The 24147-nt window shown below is 43.5% G+C and overlaps 3 protein-coding genes across 3 annotated transcripts; 1 reads left to right on the top strand and 2 right to left on the bottom strand.

Moving 5' to 3' along the window:
* Positions 1-1045: 1045 nt before the first annotated feature.
* Positions 1046-3338, bottom strand: wls (Wnt ligand secretion mediator). The gene has a single exon (XM_063214983.1). The coding sequence runs from the start codon at positions 3238-3240 to the stop codon at positions 1483-1485; it is 1758 nt and encodes a 585-aa protein (XP_063071053.1). The 5' UTR covers positions 3241-3338; the 3' UTR covers positions 1046-1482.
* A 110-nt stretch (positions 3339-3448) lies between these two features.
* chchd4a (coiled-coil-helix-coiled-coil-helix domain containing 4a) lies at positions 3449-6461 on the top strand. The gene is made up of 3 exons (XM_063214985.1): positions 3449-3625; positions 4379-4477; positions 4948-6461. Exons 1-3 carry the CDS (start codon positions 3604-3606, stop codon positions 5364-5366), a joined length of 540 nt encoding a protein of 179 aa, XP_063071055.1. The 5' UTR covers positions 3449-3603; the 3' UTR covers positions 5367-6461.
* A 2342-nt stretch (positions 6462-8803) lies between these two features.
* Positions 8804-21521, bottom strand: si:dkey-202e22.2 (netrin-4). The gene is made up of 10 exons (XM_063214982.1): positions 20936-21521; positions 19793-20286; positions 19121-19483; positions 18323-18449; positions 15500-15688; positions 14215-14431; positions 13561-13679; positions 12711-12779; positions 11897-12067; positions 8804-10865 (listed from the first exon to the last, which is right to left on the bottom strand). Exons 1-10 carry the CDS (start codon positions 20988-20990, stop codon positions 10729-10731), a joined length of 1941 nt encoding a protein of 646 aa, XP_063071052.1. The 5' UTR covers positions 20991-21521; the 3' UTR covers positions 8804-10728.
* Between the last annotated feature and the right edge of the window lie 2626 nt (positions 21522-24147).

Raw genomic sequence — 24147 nt, 5'->3', positions numbered from 1 at the left:
ATCCTTATGCTATTCGGAATAGATGCATGCATTTCAATAAACTTGTCGCTAAACCCATAATGGCCTTGGTTACACGGGACCTTTAATTCTGAATTAATTTGAATAAAACTATTCTGCTTTGAAAACATCAAACTCCACAACTATTTAATTCTGAATTAATTCAGAATAATTTAAAACCATCATGTAAACGTAGTCACTGCTTTTCATGAGAGATGAGTAGATCAGAAGTTTCATCTTCCAAAATGCACAACCCTTATGCCTGTATGGAAACTAGTATCCCTTTGATCTAAAGCAGGGCTGGGCAGCTTTCATGATAAGCAGGGCCCCATATTTCATAGCCACCATTGGAGGGCCACATGCGGATTTGATTGATACTCTTGAGAGTTTGAGGCTGCTCACTGACTGCCAATATTGTTTGGAAGGAATACGTGTTCTCTCTCAGCCTACAGTATAATTTCAATGGATTGGTTTAATTGTGGTTTGAAAAAAGTTTTTTTTTTTCCAATATGCTTTTGTCTGAGTCCCACTGAGTGAGGAAGTGGGCCGCAGGTGTCCCATGTCTGATACATACAGTTGCCCATACCTGATCTAAAGGGAACTAAAAAGTCCCCCTGGAGTTCTGACATGTAAATCTTTGATCCTATCTTGACAGTTAGTACAGGGACCTCTTATGGAAATATTCGGGATGGCTCATAGCAGGGGTTTTTACTTTAGACAAAAAAAATATGAACATTATTTCTACTCAACAATAAAACAGTTTTTTGCTGTCTTAATTACAACAAATGAAATACATGTGTTCCTGACCTGATTCTGCAGGTTTTGGTCTGCACATTTGTAGTCTGAATCCTGTACCAATCTCATACTCGTAGATCTGCGTCATTCTGGAGTGGCAAATCACTAAGTATGAGGCAAGCTGCCACTTGTTGGAATGCCTACCTGTGCCAACCCAGAATTAAGCTACATTTCATGTTGAAAACAAAGACAAGATTGCAGAGATGCATAAAAGACTCACTTAACAATTTAAGGAAATCATTCCAGACAAAACTATTGAAAACTTGTTAAGATTTATTTGGCACTAATATATTCACAGCCAACAACTTATATACTGGCAAAGTCAAAATGTAAGAAAAAAAGGTAAACATTTTCATCTTGTCACTCCCATTTTCAAGATGTCCTAACTACTTAGATAACCACACTAAATTGCATCTTCCTAAAAACATTCTCATGTGAAAGCCCCACCCCGCATCAACTTTGTTTACACTCACTTTTATCTAATATATATTTATCTCTATCAGTGTGAAAGTGTACGAAAATACAGATTTGTCATAGAGCTGATATATAATATATTTATACTGGAGTTAGACATACTGGTAACTTGTGTATACAAGAAGTAACATTGGTGGAGTGTTGCAGTGATGAGTTGAAGGCATGCCATCCGGTTGGAGGAGGAGGAGGAGGAGGAGGAGGAGGAGGAGACAGTGGCTACTCTTGTGCGTTCTTGCCCGTCATCTTGTATATCTCTGTGGGGCCGTCCACGTGAGTGATGGTGGTGGTGAGCTGGATGTCCTCTCCGCTGTTGGCTCCAAGCTGGTCCCCGCTGGACTGCCCGTCTCCATACTGTTTGTGTGAGGGTGCGTAGAGGAAGAGAAGTGCAAAAACGTACAGGTTCCACATGCCGTAGATTCCAGTGAAGAAGGCGCTGTTCACCTGGACGGTGTAGTCCCCCCAGTGCCAGTGGCCCTCATTGACCTGGCTGATGATGAAGAAGATGACCGTCATGGCAGCGCACGCTAGTGTGACCAGCATGAGGAACTTGAAGCGAAAGATGAGGCCCTCGTAGTGAAGTCTGCGTGCCCTGGTCATGGCAGGGAGGGATGACCGCTTGCAGCTGATGTTGCGGAACACCTGGAAGACCATGAAACAGAGGAAGAGAAAATACAGACAAGCACAGATTCCTGCAACAATGATAAAGGCCATGGCCAACTCTGTCCCGACTTCTGAGGCCCAGATGCTGAAGAAAGGGTTCTTCAGCTGCACTCCTCTCTCACACATGTCAAAAATGAAAAGACAGAAGGAGCCAAAGACAATGGGCCCAATCTGCTTCCAGTACACTCCAAAGCGGTTCCTCTCTGTCTGGTCCATGAGATGCTCCCCACAGAAGATGATCCAGAAGGACAGAAGCATTGCGTAGAAAATGCCCTGGCGAATGTCCCCAAACAGCAGCATCCATGTCCAGTTGAATCCCACAGAGAACCACTCCACTGGAATGTTGATAAAGGTCATGGACAGCCCCAAAGCAAAGATCATCTTCTCCAACAGGACAGGTGGCCTGGTCATCAGAGTTATGCGCCTCCAGTACCAAATCATGATGATGAGAATGCTGGGTGTCAGGAAGGTCTTCATGGCAAACCACACCTTTGTGAAGCCACCATTCTGGTGAATTCCCACCAGCCTAATGTCCTTTATTTCCCCAATGCCAACGTTAACCTGCTTACGTTCATTCACAGGCAGTCTGAGGTTAAGGAGGTAATACTTGTGTGCAACATTGCCCACCTCCATGAAAGGCAAGAGGTCACACTCATAGTAGCGTCCCTCATTCTCAATAGTTTTCTCTGTTGTAAAGTTGCAGCTCAGTTTACGCTGCTCAATGGAATGTGCCATCTCAGTCCACTCACTCACTGAATCATCCCTGTAGGCCAAGCCCACATCAATAGTCACCACTGCTCCATCATCAATTTGGTTATACATTTTGAATGCAATGTCAAATTGGAGTATTACCAGCATAAATTGGAACCATGGGCTCATCTCTTTGTTTGGTCCAGGAATGTGCACTGCAAAAACAATGTTGTTCGCCTCGATCCTCTTCGCTGTGGCCTCATCAAAATCCTTGATCTTGTTGCACTGGTTGGGACCCCAGGGTGTGAACCACTTATTCTTTCTCTGGCTGTGGTGGACCACATCGACGCACTTTGTAGCGATGTAGGGAACAGCTGCAGTTGGACTTGGCGCAATCAAGCCTCCTACCATAAATGAAAATACTTGGAAAAGAAGAAGGATGACTCCGACGATGAGCAACTTCTTCGTGCTCATGTTTTCTATGATTGCCCCGGCCATCTTCATTGTATTCCCTTTTGGCACACAGGTATGTAGTTGAAAAAGATGTCGGCTTGTCGATGTTTGCTGAAAAAAGGTCTCAAACCAGGAGACAAGAGGAGGAGGATCCTTATAGGACACAAGCATCACTACGTCATTTGGAGCGTCGGGTTACAAAAGTAGTCTTGTTAAAGTTCACTTTTATATCACAGTAACTCATACCCCACCTATTACGATACTCCTAATAACTCAAAAGAAACGGAAAAGTTAGACAAATGTTGCGAGTCCGAGTGGAAAGGAGTATTTTTGGCAGGCACTCCATAGGAACAACTAAAACTTTGGGTCCCATCATAGTCTGTACGTCACACGTTGGGGGCAGAGTTCACGTGAGGGGGTGAGAGGTAAAGCGTGCTTCGGTAATAGGTGTCTGAGCCGGTTTTCTAAAATAACACATAAAACGGAGACTGGGGCGGTTGTCGGAACAAGATTTCCTCATCAACATCAGCAGAAATGTCATATTGCAAGCAGGAGGGTAAGTCCGTGACACATAGTTTACTTAGGTTTCATTCATTTGTGGCCAATGTCATTGAGGTAGCTAACAGGCAAACGTTAGCATTGTAGCCTGCCGTAGGTCCCATCATTTGCCTTGGCTGTCAGTCACTACACGCTCTTCATTGCTCTTCCTGGATTGTCTTCACTCCATATTTAATAAACACATTGCTCATATGTATATATGTTTTTGAGAACAATTAAGTACGTCGTGACATGGCCAGAAAGTGCAGCGTAGGAATGCTAGGAGACTTGGCTAGTGGGTTGTGCAACCCGCTGTTTACTGACAGTTCCCTCTGTGCTCCTTAAAAATAACATCATGACATTGCATGCTATCTGCTGCCATCGTATTATTATCTCGTCCTCTTCATATGCATCTTAGTGACCAACACTGCTGTTTCCAAATGCAGTCTCTTGACAAAGTACATGGACTCTGGACATGAATAGAGCCTACTAGTCATGGACTCAATTTATTTGTAGGGGGCCTTTTGAATACAACTGCACACTGTTTAAACGCGCTAGTTCTTGTAGCAGCTACTTGTGCAAGGAAGTACACAGCAGAACCATATAAAGCGGCGATAATCTGTGGTATATGGAGAATATTATTCTCGTATATATGAGTTGGTTACTGTGCAGCTTTTCTGACAGCTCGGTTCATGTACTGTATTCACACTCATTTCCACTTGCGTAGATTACGCTTCAATTTATTGATCTGATCAGTTTGCTGTCATTTCAGGCAAAGACAAAATCATCTTTGTGACTAAGGAGGACCACGAAGCTCCCAGTAATGCGGAGCTAGTCGCAGATGACCCCAATGACCCTTATGAAGAACATGGTGAGTCAAAACATGAAATATTCAAGCCTTTTTCCACTTAAAACATGTGCTACACGTCCTCACAGCCAATCTTTATTCATAGCCTGGTAAATCCGCCCCTCGCAATACACTTGTTTTCGTACAGAGGGTCTACTCTTGCTGTCTCTCTATGGATATTTTTTTCCCTTACTGACTTTACTGGGCTAATAAGTGGACAGGCTGTTTTTCTGAGCATTGACCTAGACTTGGTAAATAAGAACAGCCATAGAAAGCAGAATGCCACAGAATGTCATCATTCAATTGACCTTCCCTCCTGATAAATCTGGCAAGAATATTTTCAGTCAATAATTTAATTTGTCACAGAGCTAGACCTAAGGTTTGGCAAGGAAGCGTGGAAAGCGGTGCTACATGCAAGTTAATAAATAAATATTGTTTGACCTGACCAACAAAACTTTTAACGACTGTGAATTCTTGTACTGCCTTCTCCTCAGGACTGATAATGCCAAATGGGGACATCAACTGGAATTGCCCTTGCCTGGGCGGCATGGCCAGTGGCCCCTGTGGCCAGCAGTTCAAGGAGGCCTTCTCCTGTTTCCACTACAGCAAAGAGGAGGTGAAGGGCTCCGAGTGTCTGGAGAACTTTCGCAACATGCAGGAGTGCATGCAGAAGTTCCCGGAGCTCTATCCTCAGGAGGACGATGAACCGCCCAAAAAGGCTGCTGCGGAGGGTACAACAAGTGAAGAAGAAGCTGCTGCCTCAACCACCACCACCACCACTACTGATACAGACTCTGGCTCTGCCTCTGCCCCTCCAGCCCCAGCAGAAGCTGAGTCTGCTCCTCCAGCCCCAGCAGAAGTTTCTGCCTTGTCAGATGAGACGCTAGCTGCAGCCAGCCCGTCCGCAAGCTAATGCACTTTGCCCTAAAACTGTGCGAGCCAGTCCAGTCCAGTCCAGTCCAGTGTGTGTGTGTGTATTGGGCACGGATATCACAACACAGTGGTTGTGGAGTACTGTCCTGCCAGCATCACTCCCAACTTACTGGCTTTGGCGTGCTGGGTGCACAAAGACTCTTTAGACGTGGTTTGAAATTTCTGTTTCTTCCCATCACCAAGAATAATCACTTGGAGTTCAGAAATGTTCTACAGAAATCCTACACTCTCTTGAACAGGTTGTGTTGAGGAGGATGTACACTTAAAAGCTTCTAGAAAGGCCTCCATACCTCCTAAATATAGTGGGCAATACTGGGGGGCATGGGAGGGTATATTGTAATTCTTATGCAAAAGGCGGACAGTGCTCATGTTGGTGCAAATGCGGAATGACTGGTGCTCTGCTGCTTTACATTTGAGTGTGTGTCAAGATATTACTGTTACTGTTGATAGTGTAAGTCATCATGAATCTGTTTGTGTTTTTCTGTTCATTTCCATATCTGATATTCCAAACAAAGTTCTATATTGACATGATATTAGGGCAGGCACTTACCGCAGTCATGTCATGTCATCATAAGTACTTGAAGACTGTATCGTAAAAGTCCAAGGATTTGAAGTGTCTGCGAATCCTTCAGCTACAACTGCTGGGGATGGTGATACACAGAGTGAAAATCAAGCGTCAGGAAACGCATCACTGATGTTACTAAGACTAGAGTAGAAGTCTTGAACAGTAATGATTACCGGTAGTATGCAGTGCTCAGCATTCTCTCTTTGCTCTTTCAATACAAAGCCTTAATTAACCTCTAAATATTGTGACATGAAAAGCCTATAATAATAATTGAGTTCTTCTGCAGTAGTCGGCTAATGCTCTCCTCCCAAATGCGATGGGCTTGTCATTTATTTCCCACATGTGCTGGTAATTACTAGTACATGCATCATAAATTGCACATTTCCTGGAAGTGAATACATTTGTCAAAAGGATATTCAATTGTCAATTGAGAATTTTTGTCTGTTCAGTTGTTTGTGAAATTTTTCCGTGTCGTATTGCATCAGCGAATGAAATGTCCTGAACACTGAATGTGCTCAAGAGTCTGAAATTATTTTCATTGTGAGTCATCAGAGGTCGAGAGTGTAATTTAGTCGTTTATTTTCAACATGTATGCTTTGCATTCACATTTGATATTTTTATGAATGTTTGCTAAGAGATAATATTTACTGGTCTGACCAAAGTACAGTTTGCACCCAATGATTACTATGAATGGATATTCAAAATGGTGGGCACTGGACATAGTAGATCCACCTGTTCATGGTGGTGGTGAATATACAGAGATAACAGTTATAAATGTGCAGTATACATTAACTTATAATCTATTAAATACATAACTTTAAAAATGACAATGTACATTTAAGTCCTATTTATCTTACAGGTCAGGGGTATATCCCAAGAGGCTGGCTCGGTATTAAACTAGGTTAAGTTAATCTTGAGGTAGTGTTAAATTATCTCAGGAGAAGCCAAATGATACCTGCAGGTTTTTTTTTGGTAACATTTCCTATGGGTTAACTAAGCATGGTTTATCATTTAACCCTGATCTTGGTATACTCCTCAGGAGTGACTCGAAAGGAAATGTATGCATTATTGTGGGTGTGTATGAATGCACATTTTAAGTTTTGTGAAAATATACTAGCCGTCAAGGTTGATGTCAGTATATGTTTTATTTTCAAACCAAGTCAGTAGAGTGGTGCTGGCTACATTGCCATTATAATCTCATGGATGCTAGGTGGGAGAATGAGGAGGGACTCAGAAGAAAGAGACTTGATATCTGGGCGGGACCCAGCTTGGTCCCATATTGTGCATGTGTGATTGGCCAAAACGGGTCCAGTGACATCATTGATTAAAAACCATTGTAGTTCCTCCTGTCCTTTCTTAAGGCTTCTAACCTCGGGCAAATGTATTGCTTTCCTTGGTGGAGAAATGTGAGGTTTTCCTGCTGCCAAGCAGCACAGAATAGCCTTTTTTGTAGACTTTCTCCCCAGTCGATATTCTGATTTCAAATGAGAGAATGACGTCATCTGAATTAGGTTTTTGCAAGCCATTCAGTTCAAACTTTGATTGTCAAAGATGTTGTCCCTTGCATCATGATGGCGGACAGAAAAAAATAGAGGGCATTGTTAGTAGCCATTGCCACTTCTGCTGCTGTTTTCTTCCCGGTCAATAACAGCAGTCTCTCCTGAGGCTGTAACAGTAGCCCTAGCTGCAATAGTAATCAATGTTATGCTTGTGGTAGGACATCACTGTGCTGCTGTGAGACTTTGGGACGTTACTACACTCCCCGGCCAAAAAAGAAGTCGCCACCAAAAAAAGGTCACACACTCCAACATGTTGTTGGAACGCCTTTATCTTTGATTATGGCAAACTTTTGCTGTGGCATTGTTTTGATAACTCTACAATGGCAAAAGATTACATCAAGTGTTGCTTTAATTCAGGGGTGTGGAACCTTTTTCATTCGAGGGGCCACTTCAAAGTCCTCCAAGGGCCGTACTGTGAACGCGAACTAGAATTTCCCCCTGCACTTTGGGATATTTGAAGGCAGCCACCTGTAAAACAGACCCCGCCTTCTCTAGGTCACCTGAATATAAATTAATTGTATTGCAAATGTAATTTCAAAGATTCCTTTATAAAATATGTCACATTTTATGTGAAGCTGCGTAACATTAAAATAACTTCAAGGCCGGATAAAACTGCCTCGAGGGCCGGAAACGGCCCTCGAGACATAGGTTCCCCACCCCTGCTGTAATTGTTCACCAAGATCTTGCATTGATGATAATGGAGTCTGATCGTTATGCAAAGCCTTGTCCAGCACATGCCAAGGATTCTCAATAGGTTTAAGGTCTGTACTTTGTGGTGGCGAATCCATGAGTGAAAATCATGTGTTATGTTCACTGAAGCACTCATTCACAATTTGAGCCAGATGAATCCTGCCATTGTCATCTTGGAATAATGCCCATGCCATCAGCAAAGAAAAATCCAATGATGGAGTAACCTGGTCATTCAATATTATTCAGATAGTCAAATGACCTCATTATTTGAGCATACTGTTGTTAAACCTAGACCTGACACCGAATAATGGTTAAAAGACTGCTGATGCCAATGGTTTCCCCCTTCTTTAACAGACTAACCTTTTTCAGCATCACATCCTCCTAGCATTATCCTAACACCACAGGGTGTCTTTTGACAAGGTTGTTTTAAGAAATGGCAACTCGCACCATGGTGACTGAAGGACCGCGAAACATCATTTTGACTTTTTGATTGGCCATCACAGAGTCCAGACCCTAATCCCATTGAGAATCTTTGGCATGTGCTGGAGAAGGCCTTTTCAGAGTCCTCATTCAGACTATCATCAGTACAACATATTGGTGAGAAATGAATACAACACTGCAAATAAATACATCTTGTGACATTGCAGTCACTTTTCAACACAATGCCACAGTAAATATGTGTCAGAATCAAAGATAAAGGCATATTGAGAATATTAGCATGTGACTTTTCCATGATGAGACTTGTTTTGGCCAGGCCAGTGTATATTTTTAAGTCTCACAAGGTCTATTCTTATATGGCATTGCATTACACTGAGATTATGCCTTTATCTAAAGTTATTTACTAATTATTAAAAGGTATTGGTTACAGTCCCTCAAGCCAAATGGTGTCAGGTGCCGTTTTCAAGGCCACGTCAGCCATGGATGGGATTGTAGAGGCACATTCTTCCTACTGGGTTAGAGCCTGCAACCCTTTTATCTAAAGAACAGCTCCATAACCATTAGGCCATTAGCTACCCACACCATGTCAGTGGCTGTAGTTTTCTGTGGCCCAGAAATTATACTTCAAAAGCAACAGATACAAAAATTGATGCATGACGTTCATTATGACCAACTGTTAAATCAATTCTTAAAGTTTTTTGTTTCAGTCATGTGGAAGTTTTGTCTTTTACCTGACATGTTTCGAAACTTCCGTCTTCATCAGAGGGTCACATGGATGTTGATGTGTGACATGCTTTAAAGTCAGCTGCTGTTGTGAAGGTGTGACCTTCCTGTCAATATTGACAAGCTGGTCACACCTCAGTTGTGGCCTCAGGATGGTGGTCCAGGTGTGAGAGCATGTATGCTCCCTCATCCCTGTTCATGGTGGTTGGGCTGGGCTCTAATGACTTTTTAATACAATGGTGATACCTGTTGTTCTCTTGCTGTATGATTTTAGCGTTTTCACAGTCTATTACATGGTTTTCCCTTCTGCAGTTTGTCTGTTATTGTTGATTTGAGGTTTTCTTACAAGCACATCTCTCATCAACATCCATGTCACCCTCTGATGAAGGGTCGAAACAGGTAAAAGATAAAACTTTTAAATCTCTGTAACAAAGGAAAACTTTAAGAATAGATACAAAATTAGGATTATGCAAAAGGATTGCATATCACAAATAACTTGTTTTGGCTTCAATCTGGTTTTGAGGAGTTCTGATACACAGTTCATGAAAGCATAAATACAACTTATAGTACAACGTTGCTACATAATTAGTTTGGACTTTACAGTAACATCTAGGAATGTTAAATGAGGACAATTTATATATTCCCCTTAATAGCACAAGAGGACAAATACACAAAGTGAAAAGGACTACTCTATGTGAACCTGTGCGGATGGTTCAAGATAATCATTTCCTTCAAGGAATTTCTAGAATATCTAGAGATTCAGTCTCATTTCCCTGAATAAAAAAAGTGTAGTTTCATGTGACCGGCAAAGAAAACCCACCAATATGTGACATGTCACTCTCCCAACAGTCATTGAACCAGCAATGATACAACTAGCTTTAAAATACACTTGTGTGTGAAAACTCAATACACTTCAGACCTACTTGAATAGGTGGGACCTGTACAAGAATGTAGAATGTTAAGAAAACAGAGCAGGATACAGTGCAGGTTAGGGTGTCCATTATAACGACAAGAAGTAGGGAAGAATAGGTCCACTTGTCAGGCTAAAAGATACTACTACAAAACACAAAATATCTTCTTCTCATGGACAAATGTTGGACTGAGAAGAAAATGTTGTCCATGGCTAGTTTCACTTTTCAGTTTAAGTAAAATTGTTCCATTGGTTAAATTCCAAAGAGATTCACTCCTGTAGTGTAGACCTGAGTGATTCAGTCTGCAACCCTTGTTTGCACATCCCACTAGGGGGAGGAAGCAACATGGAGTTGAGGGTCACCTTGATTCTTCATAGTCACTGGAAACTCAAGGGACCACACTGTCACTGGCAAAATGCCTTTTTTTGTCCCATGGCAGTGAGTTTAACACCCTGCTCAGAGGCATCCTTGCCGAACTGCCTCTGAAACGTAATGGCCCAGCATTGGAGACCAGGGCACCACCAGGCTCTGCAAGGACACCAGCAAGCGCCCGGCCCCTACATCTTCAGGACCTGCCAGAAGGTACTCCACTCCTGCAATACAAATGGCAGAAAATCTGTGATTATATCATGTAGAAAACAATGGTGTCTATACCACTGCATGCATTCAAATGTTCTATTTTCAAAGGTCTCTGATGAGATGTGAAAAAGGCCCATACCAAATTACTTTAGATATACGTATTTTTTTGATAAGGGTAATGTAATGTCATCTGTTTGTATGATCTGATTAACTGCAAGAAAGGAATGACTGAATTTCCAAAGTGCCAGTTTCTAACTGTGTGGCTTTTTATTGTAAGCATTCCTTGAAGAACATATTTGTGACTAGGTGTTTGCATGATGCCATGTTTTGACCATACTTCTAAAATGTGGTGTAACTAATCACTATGTGGTGACTGCCACATGTATTTGAGGTTGGAGAAAGTCTTATATGCTGGTCAAAATGATACGTTTCCACTAGGAGTTTAAGTATAGCTTAAAGCTCTCTGGTACTCGACGTGTGAAGGAGTCCTTTTGTGGTTTCCTGTTTACATGACTCACTCTGTTGATTATTTTCCAGGCACAAATATCAACCAGTTTTTGGACTCTGTTCAAACGTATCTGGATATTTTTTGTAAACACATACGTTTGGGCGTTTGGTTTCAACATAGGCTTTACATGAAAGTTTCAACTCCCTAAAACTGACATTTTTTTTGCAGAGATTTCTTATTTTTAAGGGTTTTTTTTCTTTTAGACTTCATTAGTGACAGGACAGTTGAGAGGGGGACAGGAAACGAGTGGGGAGATGGAGACGGGGAAGGGTTGGCAAATGACCCGAGCCGGAACCCGAACCCGGGTCACCGGGGTAGTAGTAGTAGTGCTGTTAGAGCCACGGTAGGGCATTTATTTAGTAGCGATTTCTAAAACGCACATGTCATAATGTGTTTTGTTTATCCACATGCAGTGTTTATATGTAAACAGATAAAAAAATACATATTTTTAAATACCTGTAAACGAGTAATCAAGGCCTTATGCACACAGTGGAGGTAGATTCCAGAAAGAAGATGCCTCCAAAAGAGCTGTCTCACCTGGGTTGAGGATGGGGCAGGTGCAGCCTCTGCTGGTCCATGGCAAGGGGTAGATGCTGTGTGTGCCCTGGGAGATCGGCACCTTTCCAGAGCGCAAGACCTTCCTGACCTTCACCATCACCACCGCATGGCTCCCTTTGTCATGGGCTGACAGGACGCTGGCTTTTATTGCTGTAAAAAACCCAGAGAAGGTATAACTCATATGCTGCACCAGAGGTGTATAAAGTAGAAATACTCTCACAGTGTATCTATCTACATCATAAGGTACAGTAGAATCACAGGTCTATAAACTATGTAAGATCATGTACTAGTGTTGTAATTACATCAGTAAGAGTACTTCTGGTAACACTTTATTTTAGGGATACATCTATTAGCACTAATACGTACAATGTGCCTGTATAAGTAACTTGTAAGGCATGTACAAAGCAATATCAAACATTTGTTAGGCATGTATTCGCAAATGTCTTGTTCATGCACAATAAGGGATTTATTACCAATTTAACCTTAGTACGGACCTAGTAGGCCTTAGTGTTTGCTTAGTACATGCCTTACAAGTTACTTATGCAGGCATTAACATTGTATGTATTAGTGCTTATAGATGTATCCCTAAAATAAAGTGTTACCGTACTCAAGTACTTTATACACCTCTGTGCTGTACACACACATAGACAGAATACAAAGCAGACACTCCTCTGTGTTCCGTAAAGTCATAGTGTCTTCATTTTGTTCGAGAGTGAGCCAACAGATTACCGTGATAATGTAAATGTAATGTAGTGTACAATGGGGAGAGGATTTAGACGAGGTGTTCTCTTACCGTACGTGTGTTTTGTCTTGCATAAGTCAGCCACACCTCTCAGTTTCCTCTCCTTACAGCTGCACTTTCCTAAGGGGAAGACAGGCATCGGCCAGTTAATCAGGCAAGACATGAATAGTAACCAAATAGTGATATTAGAGCCGTCCAAGTCATCGGTTACCGTAGCGTTTCTCAACGGGGACGCCACAGCCTCCTCAGGGGGCATTGGGGAGCCCTAGGGGTGGTGTTGATAACAGCTGATTGGGGGTGGGGCTTAGTTCCCATTGGGGGGCATTAGTCTATTTTATTTTTCAATACTGAGGGGGGCGCTGACAGGCTTATGGTGATGTCAAACGTGTGTTGGGGGGTTATGGTGAGGTCAAGGGGGCGTTTGTTGAGAGGTTGAGAGCCACTAGGTTACCAGGATCAGATGAGTTTGTCAGTTAACCCCCCCTCCTCCTGTCAGTTTCCATACTCCTGTACAATATTCCTATTCAGCCTTTTCAAGTAGAACACTTCAGTTTCATGCCATTGCTTACTCATGGTCATATTATAGCGTCAATAAGCAGTAAGAGGCAACCTGGAGTCATTAGTGTTACAATCCATTAGTTACATTGAGTTGGACAGGTAAAACCAGGTCATGTTTTGGAATATGTAACACTTACACTAACATTCTAGTAACTAATGAATGCAGGTTGCCCATCATTCTTAAAAAAGACACAGTAAAAACACAGTGTTACTCAGCACTTAGAGAGTCTACTGGGACCAAATACACTCAAGAAGACTTCTCAACAAGAAGACAGAAGACTGTCAAATTGACTTCATGGATTGAATTAACACTGCATCTTTTAACTTTTTAACATTAACCAACCTGTGTAGTGCAAGGCGGACACGGCAAGCTCCTTGGACCAGGTTTTCTCGTCGTCATTGGATAGCATGTGGAGCAGGTCAGGTATCTTGCCTCCGATGGGAATGTGATAGAGCTTATCACTGTAAAGAGCGATGTGAAAAGGAACACTTGAGGACGAGTACTCAGTAATGCTCAGGAGTGCCGGACATTCTGCTGCTATTTATAGAATCTAATAAGTTCAAACGATGAGATGGTAACAAAATCATGTTCAAAATTGGATTTGAAATCAAATTACCTCATAATGGCAATTGAGTCGGGCGCCGAACCAACTCACTATTTTTGGAACGACTGTACAACTCAAAGTAACATTTTAGAGAAGGAGACAAGCTGGAGTCATCAGCTGGCTAGGTGCTCATACCAAGAAGCCCTCAGTTTGAGGTAATTTCCCAATTCTTCACCATCTAAATAGCTACAATTTATTATTGAAAGACTGATATTTTATTATTTATTGTTTAAATAACTAAGTACAATTTGCATGACTTATTATATGAAACCATGTCAACCAATGTTAACCAATACCAATAGACAGAGACTGTTCAGAAATGTAGAATTCCCCTTTAAACAATGTAGTGGATATTCTACAATTGAATACCATTGAAACAAGACGAGGCTGACCTGTCAAGACAGTGGCCAGTGTGGGCGTCACATTTGTGAGGGCAGGCGCAAGGTCTGCACCCTTCTGGGCCAAACCCCCAGTGTCCTGGGAGACACTGGTTGCAGCTTACGCCTCCCACCCCCGCCTTGCAGTGGCACTGCCCGCTTCTGGGGTGGCACCAGGGTGTCTCGTCGTTAGACTGCGAGGGCATCGATCCCACGGGATCACACCAGCATCCTAAAAAAACAAGAGTGAACGCATGCAGTATGGATTAAGTGTTGTGTTGCCAGACTGTGTCCAGGGGCATCATGTAGTAAGACTTCCGTAGATTTCCTACTGGATCTTTGCATATGTGGATGTCTTAAAAGACACACATGCACCAAACATTTGAAAAGTATCAGTCCATGCATAAGCAGGTTTTTTTTTATTGAAACTGAGCTGCCTGTTGCCAAATATGATCTTTTCATCAATATGTACTGAGTAATAAACAAATATTTGCTGGTATAACCAAAATAGATTAATTTTTGCAGCTAAAAAATTCTATTTCTTGAAATCCAAAATGAGGGACCATGGACAAGATCCTCCTTTTCATGTATGAAAGTGCAAAATTCTGTCAGTCATAATGAATACTAGAACTAAACTTAAACTAGGTGGTAGCCTAGTAATCATGAAAAAAGTAACATTTGTGAATGGGCAGCATGAATTCTGGAAATAAACTACGAAAATATTACACAGTGCACCTTTACGTCAGTCTTAGTACACCTGGACATTTGCGTCAAAAGTTTTTTGCAGAGCTTTTTTGTGCATAAGCAAGCTTATACTGTACACTAGGCCCCTGATGTATGCCTGCCTTGTGCATTTGTTTTTGTAGTTTTCACTGTGACCAGCAGAGGGCGTTAGCTTAATGTAATTTCGAAGAGGGATGTCACACTTCAGAAGTCCATGTGGGCTGGGCATCATTCATTATTATTATATAACATTAGCTCACTCCACATAACACAGAAGCATATTCACCTGGCATAACCTTCTAAAATCATGGTGTATTGCTACAATATATTGGACATTATATTGCAACATATTAGCAAATACAATAGATTATGGACAGCGGCCGACAATCTATCATACATTATCGTATAGATATAGATTAAGAAATATGTTTTCATTTAAGTGGCAATGATTGTAGTATTTTCATATACACTACAGCAAAAAATACATCACTACCAAATATATATGATATTACCATACTGTGTGTTACCATGTAATATATTGAGAAACATACATGTATATTAGTGCATGAGTACTCACGTGTGCAGGCGTGAGGCGAGGTCATTGGCATGGCCGGGTGTCGATGGTATCCCGGGCGACAGCGTTGACAGCGGCGGCCCACTGTGTTGTGCTGGCAGTTGTCACACACCCCTCCACTTGTCCCGCCTGTGGCCAGCCAGACGCGTGGCGAGAAGTGGCAGCTCTCTGCGTGATCGTGGCACTCGCACTCTGAAAGCACACAGCACACCAACAAGGAACAGTGTGGCTAAGGAAGTGGTATTGTGCCCCAAGAGAATCCCCCAGTTGCATCACTTACACTTGGTGGACGATTTTATCCAAATCGACTTACAATTTTTTGCAGGGCATTGGCTAAAGTGCCTGGAGCAGCAGGGATAAGGTGCCTTGCTAAAGGGCACTTTAGCCATGTAGTATACAGTACAGGACAGCTTCTTCCCTCAATGTATCAGACTGTTGAATTCAAAAACACCAACATAGGAAGGAGTCCACCCATCACATCTCCCCTTTCTCCAACCTGCCATTTTTTTTTAAATGCAGTTTTCAACTTTTAAAATGTATATTTTTTCCTACTTTTTGTTGTTGTTGCCTTTTTTAACCTTTTTTGGGACTCCCACAGCAGGGAAGCTTTTCATTGTATATATATGTTTCATGTATATACACATGTACATATGTTTCATATATATACCAGTGCTTTACACTAACTTTTTCGCTTACCAGCCATTTTGGCTAGTGGTTTTCCTGACTCACTAGCCATTGGGCCTTTTCACTAGCCATAATTTTCTTAACCATCATAGCAGCTTTAATGAATTATATAATAGGCTGTAATAATGTAATGTAGGATAATATAACATATTATTTTATATTATTTATATTATATTATTTTATAATATAATATAATATAATATAATATAATATAATATAATATAATATAATATAGGGCCTAATAAGAATTGTTGTTAACTGGTCCATGCATGCATGCATGCTATAAGAACAGATTAACTTATCTGAGGAATGGCATAGCCGTGCAGAAACCCCAAGCACAGTGTTGTGTAAGGGCACAAATGTAAGCTACATGAGAGCAAAATATTTCCGTCTTTGATCTGAAGGGCACTTTCGATGCGCAAAGTAGATAGTGCAAAGTCATTGCCAAGCTTCGCATGTCCTCGGTCATGGATGTGGAATAACACTGGAATATTTTCTCATAAAAGTAGGCTATCTACTAGAAGGCACACACATATGCGGCCGGTTACTACAGAAGGAGCTACGACTTCCTTTCATTCTGTTTAATATTGAGTTGTTTGAAATATAAACGGACGCAAGGCAAGATGGGCACATGCGAAGGGACATGATTTTGTCCAGTCTGGAAGGCTACTACTGCGCGTTGTTTAAGCCCCGTTTGACAGTCGGTAACAACGGCACAAGAAACATGGAGGAATATTAAGGTACGAAGACATACCGGCAAATCAGAAAATGATTTAAACCGAACATGCCGCATGTTTCCTTGTCTTATCACTGCGCTAATTAGTCTCAAGACTTTCACAAGACTGAGGTGTTCTCCTCTCGCCTCGGTCATTTTAATGTCCACTACTACTATGCATTGTACTAATGACAGATCCCAAAACAGGTCAGTTGAGATGAACTTCGCTACTTTATTTTCACGTGAAGGTTTTCAGTGATATTTCCAAACGCGCGCTGATGTGCCGGTAGCTCGCTGCTGGCACTCATATTCGCAAGACTAGCTCTATCAGATTCCTCTTGTGCGTGAGACACAGGTGACACGTGACACAGGTGCTTCATGGGTAATGTAGGCTCGCGAAATCGCATTGCATTGCGTTTGTAGCAAAAACGGTCCGAGGGGGAAAACTACAAAATTCGGTGCCTCATCATTTAGAATAGTAACGGACCCGCCAGAATGGCTAGTGAACCTTCGGTATCTACTAGCCAACGCCGATATTCACCCGCATTTGGCTACCTGGCGTGTGTTAGTGTTAAGCCCTGATATATACACATGACAAATAAAATATCTTGTAACTTGTAGGGAGTGGAAGGGTGAGATACAACCCTACAACCCTCTGATCTAAAGCCCATCTCCTTAACCATTAGGTCACTGTGACCTACTGTATGTACAGTTGGGTTTGTATGTACAGTACTTATGTACTTATGATCAAAACACTGTCCCCATACTGTCCTTCCTCCCCGGCAACACTATGCACACGTGGTCAGTGGTGTTAAATTCAAAGGTCAAGGAAGTTGTGTGCACTGCGTGCTGTGCTGTTTACAATCGCATCATTTTCCCATTCATTTCGTCTTTTGGCAGCGCTAAATTGGCTGTAAAACAACACATTTCCTCCATATCTGACTTGGAGGATTGCCTGCATGGGTCCGGGTGCCAAAGGCGGTTGGTTGGTTGGGTGATTGGGTGGTTGGTTGGTGGAAGGGCTGGACTGGTGATCTGGCATATAGGGTATTATCCTGGTGGGCTGATGGTAGACTCTACTCAGGGGCTGAAGGTTTCGTGCTTCTTTTTCTCTTAACCCCTTAGCGCAGAGCCTATGTTATAAACTTACTGTCACCAAAATTGTAATGGCTATGTCTTAATCTGTTACTTAAGTTACTCTCTGTACTGTCATGGCAATGTTGTTATGATGTAGTTGAGTATTTTCAGCAAACAATTTAGATGGTGTATCTTCAATATAATGTATAGACAGACAGTAGTCCATCATATTGTAGGCCTGTAGCAGGGGCAGGGTGGGGGACTGTGTGAAGGGCCTGGTGGTCCATGCCAAAAATGCCCGGGCCAGTGGCCGTTTCTTGGGCCCTGTGCATCTCAGCTGGGCTACTTACTCTGGCAGGGGTTGGGCTGCCCGCTGCTGCCGTTGGCGGCCCTCCAGGGCCGGTCGTTATAGAGAGGAGCGCAGCGCTCGCAGTGCTCACCCGCCGTGTGGTGAGAGCACACACACCTGCCAGACACCTGTCGACAGCAAGACGAAGAAGCAGGGACAAACTGAGCAAACACGAGTCACAAAAGACAGACAGACACACACACACACACACACACACACACACACAGCAAACACATAAAGTGGAGACACATCCTGTACACGCTCTCAACACAACAAACACTCACAGTACAGTGAAGTCATTACATTTTGATAACAGAATCACACATCACATATTCACAGGCCCTCAAGAGAAGACAATACAGACCTCTACTAAGCCGACAGAGTCACAAAAGGGAAAGATGTCCTTTCTGCACACACACACACACACACACACACACACACACACACACACACACACACACACACACACACACACACACACACACACACTCACACGCACTCACACACACACACAGAGGTGCAGTCATTACATTTTATCAGAGATGTGTAAAGTAGAAGTATAGCACTATTCCCACTGATGTACATGACTAGCACGCACATGACCTTAGTTAATACATCATTTATTCCACTGTACCTACAGAGGTAGAGAGGCCTGCACTAGCACTTCTACTTCTACTTTGTACACCTCTTCATTTTACGTACAACGTCAACATCATGTATTCACAGGCCAATTAGGTGAGGAACACACATTTTCCAGGGCTGAGTCAGTGACACCTCTCTCTCTCTCTCTCTCACCCACCATGCCTCCTGGGGACAGCTGCTCCGCGTCCTGGCGAGGTGGCAGACACTGCTCAGCGTGGCCATTGCAGAGGCAGGTGCCCTGGGCCAGCAGTGAGTACACAGCGTAGGCCGCAGCAGGCTTGGTAGGGGCTGATCGCCGCTTGGTGGCCGCAGAGAATGCCCCAGCCAGGAACCTCTCTGCTGGGTTGTGGATATTGCTGTTGTGGCCCCTGGAGGAGGATGAGGAGGGCGAGGGGCCCCCGGGGCACTGTTGAGGCTCAAGCAGCCTGATGCGCAGGTTAGTGAGCGCCAGCAAGTCCAGGGCCTCCGCACTGTAGGGGTCTTCTACCGCTCTGTCTTTGCCTATCGACCGATAGATCACCTGGGAGGAATGGGGAAGAAGAGTGGTGATGCAGCCTGCAGATTTGAAACAAGGCACCCAAAATTGGCAATGTTTTTAAATTATTCTTATTATTATAACACCCTACATTTACATGCGGTATCAGTCATTCAGAAAACTGGTCAAGACAATAATGTTCACTGAAGGATATTGTAGTTGGCCTAAATAGGTGACTGATGACTCAATATAAAGAAATGAAAAGAATGCTGTATGAAGCATCATCGCTGAAGCGAGGAGGAAACACTATCTTGTGGCGCAGAGGACTTTTGGACCCGTCACATGTCACCTCACCTCTCCACCGCTGCAGGGCTTCGCACTGGAGTAACGCGAGGTGCACAGTGACCCTGACTCGCTGCTGTCATCGGACAGGCCAAAGGCAGCGGTGCAGTTGGAGGAAAAGAATTTCAGCGTCTGCCAGCTCTGACCAAAGTCCACGGAGCGTTCCAGAACCATGGTGGCTGGTCGCGGAGAGCGGAAGAGCATGACCACGTGGGTCAGGCAGAAGCGGCTCTCCAGATCCAGACGGATCTCCTCCACTTGACCCAAGTCGCCCGCCGACTCCCACCAGGTGTCTGGGTGCAGGAAGGGGTCGTCAACCATCTGCGCAGGTGGATGGGCTTCCTCCTCGGAACACGGCGGCTGGACGGAAGAGCACGGCTCATGGGTATTGTTGCTGCTGCAGCAGCTGGTGAGTGTGTGGAGGGCTCTGCCAGCCGCCAGGTTACCTACTGGTGGGCTGCAGGCGTGACCCATGCACCTGGAGGCTGTGAGGTGAGGTGGTGGCACTGGGAGGAAGATGTAAACAAGAAAGCGTTACCAGCATGGTTACCATGATGTGTTAAAATAATAAAAATGTTTTAAGCCGCATATTCAGCAACACATTTTCTATGGCAATTTGATATTTTGGTGTCCCGTTTAAAACGTGCCCCGAGGGAACATAATGGAGCCACATAGACTGAGCAGCCACAAAGCAAACAATGCATGTCTGGCGCTCATGCTGCTCCAGTCCAATAATATCGGGGCAGTTAAGCCCTGGTATGCATCGGAGTTATCAATTACGATAAACTCGACCTTTGGCGATGCCACTCCTTGCCCAAATGATAGGAGATAGCCTAGTACTCAGACAGCGAGCGTCGGGAGGTTGACAGGCATTATTTACAGGAACGGTGTCCAATCCATTATTTCGTCGAATTCCGCACTAGAATTATATAACAGACAGTGGACTGGAAATTGCACTAGCAGCAATGTCTTGAGAGCTTGTACAACATTTAGAAAGAACGCTTTGCAAAACATGTTTTGCAGCACAGTGCTAAAAATGTGGAAAACTACAGGTGAAATTTCTTTAAATTAAGACATTTTTAAGTCAGTTGGCAACCAGATGAATTTAAATCCCCTCCAGGCTCTATGCATAGGCCTAGGCTATGTCTGTCTCACCTGTTCTGCCATGCACATCCAGAAACAGAATTCCAATCCAAAGGAAGAGTTGCATCCTGGATAGAGACGAAGAGACGAAGGCGCAGTGTCACTCCAAAAGTACCACTTGGCTATTTGAAGTTCTGAATCTGTGTATTTACACAAAAGCTGTCGAGGATCTGCTGAGGTTTCTTCTTTTTTTAACCACCAATCTCAACTTGAATACAGGTCCCAGTTTAATCAACACTAAAATGAAGTCGAAGATACAAGATTACGCAAAAGGTCATCCAAAAAAGCCATCACCGCAATGCTCAATAAGCTACAGAAAACTCAGAACTGTGCTGCGGACGATCAAAAGTGATTCGTTAGGTTGATAACAGAAACATCCGTTTGAAGACACTTGGTAGCCTACTTGGTGCACCTGCATCAGCATCAGCCTTTCCAAGAAAATGACAACTTGCGCGCTACAATCAGAACACTGTGCCTCCTGTCAACGAACGGTTCCACCGCACCGCACCACACCACAACATCCTCGTTAAAAGGTATACGTTAACGATCAATACGACAGATGTTGCCCGAGTCCCTTTTTATTGTTCCTCCTCTGTTGATGTCGCGCCCGTTCTAAACTCAACGTCCAGCGCTGAGGCGTCCGAACGCCAGCCCCCATAAAACAAAATCACATCTGAATAGGCAAATAGGCACCCAAAGCGCCTCAGTGCCCCGCAGCGGATAATAACAGTAATGCAATAAATGCAACCAAATTCGGAATCTAAACTGATTGCACTATCTAGCCCCGATGCACTGCTGGGATTTGCAGCCTCACTCTTTCTCGAAATAGCTCGTATGAAAACAAGGCAGACGCAGACTGTAAACGGAGTTAATGCGAACCAGGCGCGCAGAACATACCAGAGCTCGCCAGCTTCCTCATGTTCTAACTTGGCTTCTTTAATGGCTATGTTAGAAATACGGTGCTGTTCTGGGTTCAGCCACAGCAATAATGCATTAATTTGAGATTTATGTCTAATTTAAAACGGTCTGTTTGTAACCCAGGATAGTTAAATGTCATATGAAGCCATGTGGGCTATCTGCCCAGTAGAGAGGGGTTTCCCAAGCGTCACCTCTGTTTCAAAGACAGACAGTAACTGATATTCAGGGTGATCCAGGTCACAGACTGGGTTATTTTGTCTCTGAGTTGCTGGCAGTCCTTTGTTTTTACTTTTATCTTTGGTCTTGTTAAGGCAGAGGCTATATTTAGTTACCATGGTGGGTGTTTTCACGGATGGCCTTGTTCAAGGTCGCTCGGTTCACCACAGTAAAGCCTTCATTGTTGTCATTTCAAACACATTGAAGCAATCAGGCTTCCACTGCACTGTTCCATGGCTTGACAGACGTGACATAACCGGAAACACACAGACCTGGCGACAGCCAGAGTAGGTGTCACTCTATCTGAGCAGGACTCTAGGCCCTGTGGCAGGACAGAGAATATGACAGAAGAAGTTAAACCCCTTAAGATACAGCGTTATGGCCCTGCCGTGGCCAAACGGTAGGGCACTCGTCTACCATGCGGCTGTCCCGGGTTCGATTCCCGGCCCGGGTCCTTTGCCGGCCCTTCCCCGTCTCTCTCTCCCCACTCGCTTCCTGTCTCCACCTTCACTGTCCTATCATAAATGAAGTCAAAAAGACCAAAATAATATGTAATAATAAAAAAGACACAGCCTTATAGGCCCTGCTGTGGTTTAATGGTAGGGCACTCGTCTGCTATGCAGCCGACCCGGGTTTGATTCTGGCCCGGGTTCTTTGCTGCCCCTTCCCTGTCTCTCTCTCCCAAAACAAAAAAACTATTTGAATAAAGAAATATTAAACACAGCGTTATACATTTTCTGTTAGCAGAATGGCCATGACCAAGTCGTAGTGCATTAGTAAAAGTCTTGTGTGATGAGTGATAGTAGTACTATGGTAGTTAACTTTTCAATGACTATTACAGTGTTCCACTGGTGGACCAGTGTGCATTATGGCAACATTTTGGCACATTTCTTTTTTTTTTTAAAGATTCTTTTTTTTGTCTTTTATGACTTTATTGATGATAGAACAGTTTGAGAGGTGGACAGGAAGCGAATGTGAAGAGAGATCGGGAGGGATCGGCAAAGGACCCTGGCCGGGAATCGAACCCGGGTCGGCCACATGGCATACGAGTAGGGCCTACCCTACCGGTTGGCCACGGCAGGGCCTATTTCATGCTGAGAAAGACAGTTCAAAATGCTTCATATGCAAGTCACAGAGGACACGTGCATTTGTTGGGATAAAATGGAGAATAAATTGATAAGACATTGAGCAAACTCAGAATCCCACACACATTCAATATATCCCCTTCAGGATTGCTTTTGTGGTGGCATTGCCTCCCCCCACTTCATAGCTCACATGGTGGGGTTGGGGATATTCCCAAACGTTACCATGTGCACTTTCAGGGCCTAAACTGTTCAAATGCCACATGAAGCCACATATAGCACCTTCAAAGGCGGTTTAATTCAGGCAAAGGGTACAATTAAACAACTGCTTTCCCAATAGCTTTCACATTAAAATGGTTTTGTGGCGTTTAATGAAAACACCAGGGCACGGTATAGTGATGCGAAATCACACTGAAACATTTTACAACAAATAAACTCATTTGCAGGCAAATTTAATTATCGACACTGCTGTGTCTCTATTAAAGAAAAATGGACTGTAATGTTCTTAGTTTGAAGTTGCTCCATTTTTTCTTCCCCCAGCGCCAGCCACTCTGGGGTTTTAAAATGGCTTTTGTGAGATGGCGGGCCAGGCTGAGAGTGATTAAATTCACTATGGTAGATTTGGTTTCATCAATCAAGCCGGATAAATGGCCCACATAATTTGATAAATGAGAGGAATCACGGTCCCATTGGTCTGACATGGCAGCCAGTGTTCAGGTGAGAAAACAGTACAAGGAGGGGCTGTTTTTACATTATGTCCTCCTCTCCTCTCATCTCCTCTCCTCTCCTCTCCTCCCCTCTCCTCTCCTCTCCTCTCTACCATCATCTCCTCTCCTCTCCTCTCCTCTCCTCTCCTCTCCCCTTCCCTGTCCTTGCCTTTCCTCTCCTCTCCTCTCCCCTACCATCCTCTCCTCTCCTCTCCTCTTCTCTCCTCTCTTCTCCTGTCCTCTCTACCATCCTCTCCTCTCCTCTCCTCTCCTCTCCTCTCCTGTCCTGTCCTCTCCTCTC

The sequence above is a fragment of the Engraulis encrasicolus genome, chromosome 14 (genome assembly GCF_034702125.1).
Source record: "Engraulis encrasicolus isolate BLACKSEA-1 chromosome 14, IST_EnEncr_1.0, whole genome shotgun sequence".
Classification (NCBI taxonomy): Eukaryota; Metazoa; Chordata; class Actinopteri; order Clupeiformes; family Engraulidae; genus Engraulis; species Engraulis encrasicolus.
The sequence above is the reverse complement of the archived record's forward strand: the minus strand, read 5'-3'. Positions and strand labels throughout refer to the sequence as shown.